The sequence below is a fragment of the Desmodus rotundus genome, chromosome 1 (genome assembly GCF_022682495.2).
Source record: "Desmodus rotundus isolate HL8 chromosome 1, HLdesRot8A.1, whole genome shotgun sequence".
Classification (NCBI taxonomy): domain Eukaryota; kingdom Metazoa; phylum Chordata; class Mammalia; order Chiroptera; family Phyllostomidae; genus Desmodus; species Desmodus rotundus.
Genome location: NC_071387.1, coordinates 2,587,651 through 2,598,232, shown reverse-complemented (window position 1 = coordinate 2,598,232; position 10,582 = coordinate 2,587,651). Strand labels below are relative to the sequence as shown.

Here is a 10,582-nt window from a genome sequence, read left to right as displayed (position 1 = left end):
GACGGGGTGTGGACCGGGCCCGCACTCCTCTGGGGCGCGCCGCTCGGCCAGAAGCAGGAGCCAGGGCGGACGAGCCATGACGACAGAAACACCGAAGGAGAACTGTCACTCAAGTGCACTGCCTTTGAAGAGAAACATGCTGAGTGGAAACTAGTCTACTTTACCCAAACCTGTCTTTATTAGAGTGAACAAACCATCGGAGCACTGCCCAGTCTGTGCGGCTCGCCCATCCCCCAGGAGGCAGACGCCCGCTCGGCGCCCCCTGCTGTCGGGAGGTCGCCTCCGTGCTGTGACCGTGACTGCAGCAGCAGAGGCAGACCTGCGGATTCCAGTGCTTTCGTCAACTGCTATTTTCAGTAAACGTTTTCTGAGCAGCAAGGAACAAGAATCATTTTCAGAAATCTTAGAATTGGATATAAACGTTGGCAGTAGACACAATCAATAAATATCATACAATTTCCCAAGTGAACGAGACCCCCCCATACAAGTTCCTTTCCTGAAGACATTCAAGCACCCTGACCGGGAGGCCCATCTCGTCCTCCTCCCTCGCGAGGTCGCCGCCGCCAGTGTGAGGGGTTGAGTCATGTGCAAAGGGGGTGAGGCGAGAGGCCAGGATGCAAAGTCAGTCACTTTTAATTTATACTGAAGAACTTCAAGTAAAAGGAACCCTGCTCCACACACGCCCCTTGCCAGGCGGCCTGGGACAGCGGTGACCACAGCAGTGGCCGGGACCCGGCGTGCGTCCCTCCATGCCCGCTCCACCGGGCGTCCCGTGTGTGAGGAGGAAGAGATGGTTCCCCATGTCGTCCAGAAGTCTCTTCGAAAAAGGTCTGTGACTCCACACACTTCGTACCCAAACGACAGAAAATAAATACCGACCCCCGGTCCCTCCTCAGCCCGTGCGTGGTGCGTGTCACTTGCGCGTCTGGGACTTCTTTGGCACTGCGGGCCGCTTGGGCTGCCACAGGTGGTTGTGGATCGTGAGAGCGTCCACGCTGACGGACATGGTCTTGGCTGGGATCAGGTTAAACTGTTTCCGGTCTGAGCTGTACTTGTACAGTTTGTCGATCATCTTCTTGGTGATGCTCTTTGGCCCTGTGCCGGTGAGCTTGCAGATCTCGTCAGTGTCGGGGTAGGAGCAGTAGAGCGCCCGGAACTGGCAGCCGGCGTCGCGGAACAGGATTATGTAGTGGTTGGCGTCACACTTCTCCAGCTCCTGCATGGGGGGGCGGGGGGGGGGGGTTGGGACACAGGAGAGATTCAGAGTGGCCCCAGCTGCTGCGCTACCCCCAGCGGGCCAGCCCTGTGGGAAACTCACCGGCAGTACCCCAGCCGACCCGCACGGACCCGCCGGGTCACCCACGCAGGGAGTGTCAGAGGCCACCGAGGTTTTACTTACACACGCTTTGCTAACTAAGTGAAAACTCACAAGGAAAGAGGCTCAACATCATGAGCCAGCAGGGAAATGAAAGCATCTCGGTGAGCGGCTCACCCCCCATTGGACGGCTACGGCCAGACCCGCAGGGGCGCCAGAAGGCCAGAGAGACAGGAGCCTCGCACGCCGCTGAACACGTCCAACACCCTGAGCACGGGGCACTGCATCCTCCGCAAGACGGAACAGGTGCCCCCCAGGACCTTGTCTGTGCACGACGTTCAGAGCAGCAGACTCGTCAAGACCAAGAGGCAGGCACAACCCAACGGCCGTCGGAGGGCGACGGGCACACAAACCTGCTCTGTGCTCACAAGGGGTCTGAGTCAGCTGTGGGAAGGAGAGACCTGACATGTGCCGCATGGATGAGGCTGCTGTGGGGACTGCCTTCACGTGACATGTCCACAAAGACAGGCAGCGGGCTGGGGAGTGGGAGCCAGGGCTGGGGGAGGCACTACGGGAGTGTGATGGGTACGGGGCTCCTGGGGACGTGGGCTCGGACTCGAGAGGGGTGCCCGCCCACTGCACTGTGCATGGACTAGTGCCACTGAGCTGTACTCTAACCGGCGGACTTCGAGTGACGTGCTGGTAACCTGGCACAAAAGGACCTGTGCCAGTGTCTGCTGTATTGAGTTCTGAACTTTGAAATGTTTTTGTGTTAATAATTATTAAAATAAGTCCCCCGCCTGCTGGAAAATACCTGGTAGAACTTTCTACCCGAGCACTTCTAAAATGAGGTCCAGGGTCCCTGAGACCCATGCTGGGGTCCCTGAGGTCCAGGCCCCGGCGTGCTGCCTGCTTGTCTGGCTCCGCCCTCGGCCTGGATGTGGGAGTGGAGAGGACCCGGCTGCCCCCACACAGCTGGGAGTCAGGTGGTCTGGACACTGAAACAAGGCCAGTCTCCCTGCCAGTGTTGTTTCAGGGGACAGTTCTTTTTCACAAATGTGTGTTGTTTTGTCAACATATTGTAATAGATGTGTTACTTTAAATAAACGAATAATGAAATAAATACTTTAAAAGATTAAGTGGAAAACCAGATTGCAAAACTATATACATAATACCGATTTTAACTGTGTGAAAGTTGTGATTAAACAGAACAAAACCAGATGCACACAACCTGCCCCTCCGGACCCCAGACCCCACGGCCCCCGGCCCGCTCTGGCGGCCACCTCTCCTCTGCCTCCCCTTACCCACCCCCCAGCCCCCTCGTCTATTCTTGGCCAGCAGCAACGTGGCCAGGCAGGAGGGGTCCATTCACAGCCCCTCTGCCCATAGCTGTGTTCGCCCTCTCAAAGCAGAGCAGGGTTCCCTCCACTGACACAGGCCCCATGGGAGCTGCCCTGTGACCTCTCACCCCCAGCTTCTGTGCTGCAGCCCACTGGGCTCCCAGGAGCTCCTCCAGCTGCCTAGGGCTTTCTTCCCCAATCACACGGCCCTCCTGCCTCCTCCAGGTCTCTGCCCCAATGCACATCATTTTCCAGCGAGAGCCACCCTGACCAGCTGGCCCTGCAGCCGCCCCTGGGGCCCCGCCATGCTCTCCTCCAACCTTGCCCAGGCCACTGGTCCCTTTCTAACCAGCGGCCCGAGGACCAAAAGCAGCACAAGCCGTGCCTGTCTATTCACACTGTGACGTCAGAACTGAGGTGGACACCCTTCCTTTGGGACCTCTGTGGACACAGCCAGGGACCACAGCACGTCAGCTCCATTGCCCAGGCCACTGGCTCTGTCCAGCATGATTCCAGCGTCCAGTCCAGTGCAATGACACTAAATGAAGAGGAGTCCCCTGCTCTTAACAGCAGGGACATCACTGCGCTCCCAAGATCGAGCTCCCCTCAAGTTGAGGGCACACAAGTCTAATCTTGACCCTCTATTCCAAATACCATCCAGATCTTTCTGCTTGCTGAGGCCTACAACATCTCTCCTTTTAAGGCCCCAGGCCTGACAGTGGTCTTGTACTGTGAGCAGTGTGCCCTTGGGGGGACAGTCCACAGCAGAACAGAACCGACCAGTGTTTCCCCCTGAACTTCCCTTCTCCGGGGACTCAGGCTGAGCTGGAGCCATTGCCGACATCCCTTGCTCTCCTTCAGCCTTTGGGACCCTCACCCACTCCTGCCAGCCCCTCCTGCCCCCACCTTGACGCACATGGCTGTCCTCAGGAGCAGGGAGATTTCCAGTCCACTCTGTCCCATCTCTCTATCTGCAACCACACTGCCCCCAGGTACCACACCGAGTCCACGGGGTCCTGCGCTGTGAACATAATGCCACCTGCTTCCCAGCCTGCCCCTCCGTCCCGTCCCCACTCTGGGCCATAAGGCCCCTCCTCTTCCCTGAAGCGGCCTGCCTGACAGGCGGCGACTCAGAGGTGAGCGCGTGGGCTCTCGGGCGCACTCAGACCCGCGCGCAGCGCCGGGCTGGCCATGTTTACACAACGAGGGTGTCTGCTTTAGCGAAGAGCCCTGACTGGCAGACGCCTCTCCTCTGACACACGCTCTCCCGAGCGGTGACTCTGATACTTGCCTCTAATATGGAGTTCTTGTGAGGCTCGTTCACTTTCCCGGCCAGGCAGCAGTGGGACACGGCGTTGTGGATGATGGGCTTGTTGGATTTGCTGCTGGGCTCCTTAAAGAGCTTGGGGCCTGTGGAAACCAGGCCAGAAAGTGCAGCGTCAATATCCTAAGGCACATGTGCCCCCAAGAACACCAAGTTTCCTACGACCGAGCAACGGCTAGGCTGAGTTAGGGATCTTCGTGTCCATTAAAAGTGCAAGACCCACTCCAAACTTATTTGAAAGAATTCTGAATACAGACTTTAAATAAGCTGAAAGACTAGGTTGTTCATGGTTCACCCCCTTCCTAATTTCGGTTCTTTGACACGAGTACGACAAAACCAAACCGGGAAGTAATTTTTAAAGTCTAAGGCTCCAAAGCCCAGGACACACGACTCGGCCACAAGGCTGTGAAGACTGGCAGGTGCGCCACCTGCCCCCGAGGCAGCTGACAGCCAGGCAGTGCCAGCTTCAGAGACTCAGACGTGTGCCCGTGACCCGCCTCCCCAGACACAGGTGTGCACCCACGACCTATCCGGGGAGCAAGGCTGTCACCTGTGTACTCGGCCACCGAGGCGAGGGAGGATGCTGCGGACGCCGTCTCCCAGTCTCTGTCTGTGCTCCTGCTGGGGTTGCGGCTCAGTGTGGGCAAGGCCTCCAGCGACTCAACTCTGAGGGAAGGGACAGAGGGCGGACAGGGATGGTCACGGGCACATACCCTCTCAACACAGCCGGCCACTGGCTTGTGGAATCCACCCTGAACAGGGGCTAGCCACACCTCGGGCAAGAAGGACCATCAGCAGGGAGAAGGGACACCCAGAGGGACAAGCACACTGGCCACCCCCACCCCATGAACACAGCTCTAAACTCTAGGCACAGTGCAAAACCTCAGGAACCAGAGTGACAGAAGTGGACAGGCTGGAGGAGAAACCACCTCCACTAAGAAGGTCACCTCCATGCAGCCTCTGGCAGGGGCATTGGGCCATCTGTGCTGCGGCCACATAGGGACCAACCACTGGTCCCTAGGAGGGAGGGGGCAGAGCCGGCTGAGCCCAAACCCCAGGCCGGTCTCAGGGACTCTCAGTCCAAGTCCTGGAGGGCCTGAGCAGTGTCCTGCAGGTCAGCCTGACCTATTGCAGCAGTGTGCTCGATGGCACAGCTGACCCGAGCTGCCCACTCAAGGGAGGCAGGCAGGGCTGGAACTGGAACCCAGCCTAGGTAACTGACCCCCAGAATGAAAGTCCATCCAGAATTGAGACTCAGAGAGGTATCCTCCACAAAGCCCAGGCGATGAGAGGCCACTGGACATGTGAAGAGGCGGGACACTGGCCGTGACCACAGGACGCACATAATAAAGGACAAGTGGGATGGGGGACCCTGCTACCAGAGGCACCAACACCACCTCCCAAATCTCTCATCCATCAAAGAAGACTCTTTAGGGAAGGGCCAGCGGAAACCCTGCCTTCAACACCGCTCATCAACGCATCAGGAGGTGCTGAGAAGGACACACCCTCCCCTCTGGGCTGTGCCCACTCACACTGCGCCGCGTGACCCTGCACACCGGGAGCCACACTGAGGGGCGGTCACCAAGTCACTGGCCTGCACATGTCCGAAGTGTCAAGGTCAGAAAGAAAAGGAGGCTGCAGAATGTGTTGTGGCACATGTGGGCCTGCCGGGGACCGTGACTGCAGGGAGTGAGTGTGACCGTGAAAACACGGCTCCCACGTCTCTCAGGGACACCATCCAACAGCTAGGACAACTGAATGTGGGCTGTGGAGCAGATGACAGTGCTGGCTCCACAACCGTGGTTACGTAAAAAACGTCCCACCCGCAAGAAACACGTGCCCAGTGTTTAAGGACAGAGGACGATCTTTTCAACTCCAGAGAAAGAAGGCAGACAGGCTCTGCTCGGCCGAGGGGCGGAGAGAGCAACGGAGTGGAGCGGACGTGCAGGGCGTGTCCAGCCTGTGGGCCCACATCCTGGGGCCCAGTGCCACCTCCCACACCGTGTCCTTACCGCTGGGCAGGCGTGCCCCCCGAATGAACGCTCTCGGGCTCAGTCGTCGCTGCGGAGGCCAAGGACAGGCTGGAGCCCGACTGGGCCCGGCTCAGGTTATCAGCTGCCAGAGACGAGAAACACTCTCATGAGACACGGGTTTGTCCCCCACCATGTTTGTGCAACAGAAAGATCCAGGGATAAGCTGCCACCTGAGTGACATCCCAAGCTGTGCAGCCAGATCTCCCGCCCTTGGGAAGCCACCGATCTGTCCACAGGGCAGCGTCCCTCTGGGGGAGGGGCCTACGCCGCCACCCGTACCACAGGGCCTGCTTACGAGTCGAGGGGCACTTGGTTCCTGAGTCGTTACGCGGCTCCTCCCGGTGCACGGACTTGGGCCGGGGCTTTCTTGGCTTCGCCTTGGAGTTGCTTAGCCCCTGCTCCTCTAGAATCTGTTGCTGCTTCCTCCGCAAGTACTCCTGCTTGATGAGCTCCCGCCGGGCCTTCTCCTCCTCCTTCCGTATCCGGTCCTCCTCGGCTTTCCGCCTGAGAACACAGCGAAACAGTCCTGGTTACAGGGACCTCCTGGAGCCAACCAGGCACAGCCTCGTGCAGGACCCAGTCCCACTGCACACCCGCCACCACGCCCAGCAGCACACCCACGTGACCTAATGATGGGGTACACACATACAGCTCCTGCGGTTGGGGTGGAGACTCAGGGAGGTGACCCCCAGGAAGTGCACAGGCCCAAGTGGGGTAAAGAGGACGTGACATGAAGTTGCTCTGACACACACTACGAGCCCGTCCCCTGCCCCATGGAGCCAGGTTACCGGGCCTCGTCCCTCTTGAGCTCAACTTCCGCCTCCAGCTGCTGCTTCCGCACGCGGGCCTCCTCAGCCTTGCGCTGCTGCTTCAAGAGGAAGGCCGCCCGCTTCTTGGCAAGTTCATCCTCTGCCTTCTGTTCATCCTGCAGAACAGACACCGTGTACCGGTGCGGGGCCCAACCTCAGAGAGCCCGCACGCCTCCTCACCCCAGCAGTGGTCTGAGACACAGGCTGAGAACACCCCAACGCACAGGCCAGAGGCTTGTTCCCTCCTTCTAACTGGAGGATCAGCCTGTCTTTATGAGGCTAAACTACAGATGGGAAAGAGGCCACCCATTCAAAAAGCATCCGTGAAGCTGCCAGTACCCAAAGGCCCACGCGGAATTCAGTCTGCCTTAAAACCACACGTGCGTTTCTAGTTAAAACTACCCCCAACTGCCCACGTTACAGCCCAAGCACCCAGTGGAGCAAGCACCTTCTGCTAAGGTCAATCACACGACTCTGTAACATGTCCGCGGGCACAAGAGCCAAGAGGCAGGACACGCTCTCAGCACACACAAGAGGTCTCACAGCTCATCTTCCTCTCCTTCAACGGGAACGACGGCCAGGTGCGGAGAGAAAGACAAGTGCTTTCCCGGCCCCACAGCTGTCAGACCGCGCCACGGTGCGGCAGGCCTCAGCCCATCCAGTCTCTGCGGAGCCTGGATGCTGAGACTGCTTCCCTTTCAAAGTGACCGGAGCACTACCCAAAGAAAACTACCTCCTGACACGCGAAAACTGCACGGAATCTGCGCCCCGGGCCAGCAGACCAGGCTTTGTGGGCACACACTGAGTCCCGGTGACAGACCGGGCTACAAACTGCGCCTTCACTCCCGGGCCCTGCACAGACGGGTCTGAGGGCCCCACTCTTAACACAGTTCTTTGTGACGCCCCACGGCTGAGACAGAGTGACGACACCTGACCACAGGACACACAGTGCTGCCAGCAACGTACCTTGAAGAAGAAGCCGACGCCCGGCTTCTGGTCGCCCTCACTGCTGAGATCCACCGTGCTCTCGTGGCCCTCCGTCTGTCCGTCCTCATCGGGGGCCTTCAAGTCGGACAGGTCCACCTCGATGAGACTGGCCTTGCTCCTTGGGGGCCCATCCATGGGGACGTCCTCCTTTCCTGAGACAGCTGGGGTGCTGAGCCCTGCCTCCTTCACGCCAACGTCCAGACCTTCTTTGAGGCTCATTTGTTCCGACAGAATGTTTGCATCTTTGGACGAGGGCAGGACAAACACCCGCTGGTTGCTTTCATCGTGGAGCCGGTAACTGTCGAAGAGGCCCTTCTCATGAGGGTCACTCCCAGGGTCTACAGCACTGTCCCAGACCGGGTCAGAGGGCGTCCGAGGCGGGAAAGGCCGTCCATGGGGGAGGGCCTCCACGCTGGGTGTTGGGGTCTTGCTGCGGGAACCCTGCTGCCTGTCTTTCGCAACCTTCAGCTCAGCTGGTCTTCCCAACCGTGAATTCCGACCCTGGCCGAGACGGGGAGGTTTGCGGTGGCCCGTCACTGCTGTTGGAGAGAGCGGCTCCACAAAGTGGATGGATGCCTGGACCTTTGGGTCCTGGGCGTTGTTTCTGGAACCCGGAGCTGGTGCTGCAGGGGACTTCAGGAGCAGCTGCTCCTGCTGCTGGGAGATCTTCAGGATGGCCTGCTGCAGCGTGCTGATCGTCTCGTTGAGCTTCTCGATGGAGAGGTCACATTCGCCCACGTCAGCCGCGTCCCCGGTGTCCTCCAGGAGGGCAGCAGATAGCACTTTGCCCTTCTCCAGCTCTGGCAGGGCGGCAGGGTCCTTCAGTGTGAGCTGTGGAAGGAAAGCCAAGCTCTCTCTGTCCACACCCTGACCCTCGACAAGACGGTCCCTGCCCAGGTCCCTGACGAGAAACACGTCCGTTCTGGACACAGCTGTGTCACGGTCCTCCCCATCGTTCTGAGAGCATTCCCGAGCCACAAGCTCTGGCTTCAGTGGTTGGGGGACAGCCTCGGCCTTGCCCTTCTTGACCACGTGCAGGAAGGCTGCCTTTCCCAGCTTCAGGCGCTGCCGGGCGGACAGCGCCTCCATCTTCTTCTTCTGGGCCTCGATGGCCCTCCGCTTCTCCTCGAGCTGCATGTGGAGCTGCACCAGCTCGGAGGCCAGCAGGCTGGCATGGTCTCTGCCCTGCCTGCCGGGGCTCTGCTCTCTCCTCTGCTTCCATGTGGTGAGCGGGGCCGGGCAGCTCTCCGAGGCATCTGGTGTGGTCTTCTGGGAGCTGCTTGTACTGGACTTGGTCTCACAGCTGTTGAGCCTCTGGAGCTTCCTTTCCGCGAAGCTGGTCATCTTCACGCTCCCGCTCGCCATGGAGACACTGCTGACCTGGGAGACGGTGCTCAGGCAAGGGCTGGAGCGGCCGCTGGCGTCGTCCTTGTCCTCATGCTCCTTTACCTTCATGTCCTCCTGCAGCTTGGCCGACTCCTCCTCGCCCACATACTTTGCCAGCAGCACAGTGTGGTCCTCACCGATGAAATCGTGCTCAGCCTCCTCTAGGTCCGCAACATCTGAGTCGGAGTCCTGCCTCAGGATAGTCCAAGGCTCTGGGTCGTGGGCGCGGGGGCTTCTCGCACACCCAATGGAGAGCCTGCCCTCCATGTCCTCGTCGGCTCTGGCCACATGCAGAAAGAAGCCGTCGGCAGACTGTTCTTGAGACAGCGGATCGAAGCTACCACTGGACAGGGGCCCACCACGGGCTTCCCCAGCCTGCGGCCCCGCCTCAGCGCACAGTTCTGAGGAGATGGGGGTGAAAGTCCTATTCAAGTCACGGCTGGCATGAGTGCTGGGCGCCTTCCTCCGCCCCAGAGGCAGGTGGCCCTCACCAGGCCTCCTGGTCGTGCTGCTTCTCGGCCGCCCTTCCCCACACTCGTCCTCCTTGGCGACCACCTGCTTCTCTTTAGCCGGCCGGAGCACAGCCGGCATCAATGGCTCCAAGAAGAAACTCTCAGGCTTACTTTCTGAGGTGCCCGCCAGTCTCTGGGGAGACCTGGCGCCTGACACTGGGCCCAGGTCACCGCTGTGAGGAGCCCCATCGGTTCTAATGATGGCCACGAGCTCTTCGTCCTCGTCCTCAACGTCGACATTGTTCAGGAGGCTCCTCCCATTGGCCCTCAGGGTGGAGGGATGAGGCTGGTTCTGTGGGGTCAGGGTGATGATGTTGGACGCCAAACTATCCTTGCTGATGGAACGGGCCAGGCTGATGCTGTCACCAGAGCCGGGGTCCGCATCGCCACTCGCAGCGTGATGGAGAGCAAAGGGTGCTGGCTGAGACACAGGCCTGCAAGGCAGGGAAGAAGCCCATTGGACACACCACTGTCACACCAGAGGCGACTCCAGCAGGGAGTGACGGCAACACCAGTTGTGTAAAGAGCACGGACTGTAAGGGAGAGTTAGCTGACCCCCTTCCCGAGCAGAGACCAGAGCTAGTTCCCTTTAACAATTCCCAAACCTTCCGCTCCCAGGGCCCCTTCACACACTTAAACTGCTGAGGACCCCAAAGAGCTGCTACTTATCAGAGTTATCATTATTAATCAATATTTATCATACTGGAAATTAAAGCGAAAATACTTTAAGTTGATTAAACGTTGCAACAAGAAACCCACTGCATGAAAAATGACTACATTTGCTCAAGTTAAAGCTAACACTGTGAGGAGCTGCATTAGCTCACACTTCTGCAAATCCTGGCACTGCCTGCAGGGTCCTCACGCCTGCTTCTGACT

General features: G+C 59.1%; 1 protein-coding gene across 2 annotated transcripts in view; it reads right to left on the bottom strand.

The window, feature by feature from the left end:
* Positions 1 to 156: 156 nt before the first annotated feature.
* The window catches only part of CAMSAP1 (calmodulin regulated spectrin associated protein 1), a 51,282-nt gene continuing 40,856 nt past the window's right edge, over positions 157 to 10,582 (bottom strand). For both annotated transcript variants that reach the window (XM_053919387.2, XM_053919388.2), the window contains 7 exons: positions 7,788 to 10,140; positions 6,801 to 6,937; positions 6,308 to 6,516; positions 5,992 to 6,094; positions 4,530 to 4,645; positions 3,947 to 4,065; positions 157 to 1,216 (listed from right to left, as the gene is read on the bottom strand). In XM_053919387.2, coding sequence (XP_053775362.1) covers positions 914 to 1,216; positions 3,947 to 4,065; positions 4,530 to 4,645; positions 5,992 to 6,094; positions 6,308 to 6,516; positions 6,801 to 6,937; positions 7,788 to 10,140 — 3,340 coding nt within the window. In that variant the 3' untranslated portion in view covers positions 157 to 913. The remainder of the gene's footprint in view (positions 1,217 to 3,946; positions 4,066 to 4,529; positions 4,646 to 5,991; positions 6,095 to 6,307; positions 6,517 to 6,800; positions 6,938 to 7,787; positions 10,141 to 10,582) is intronic.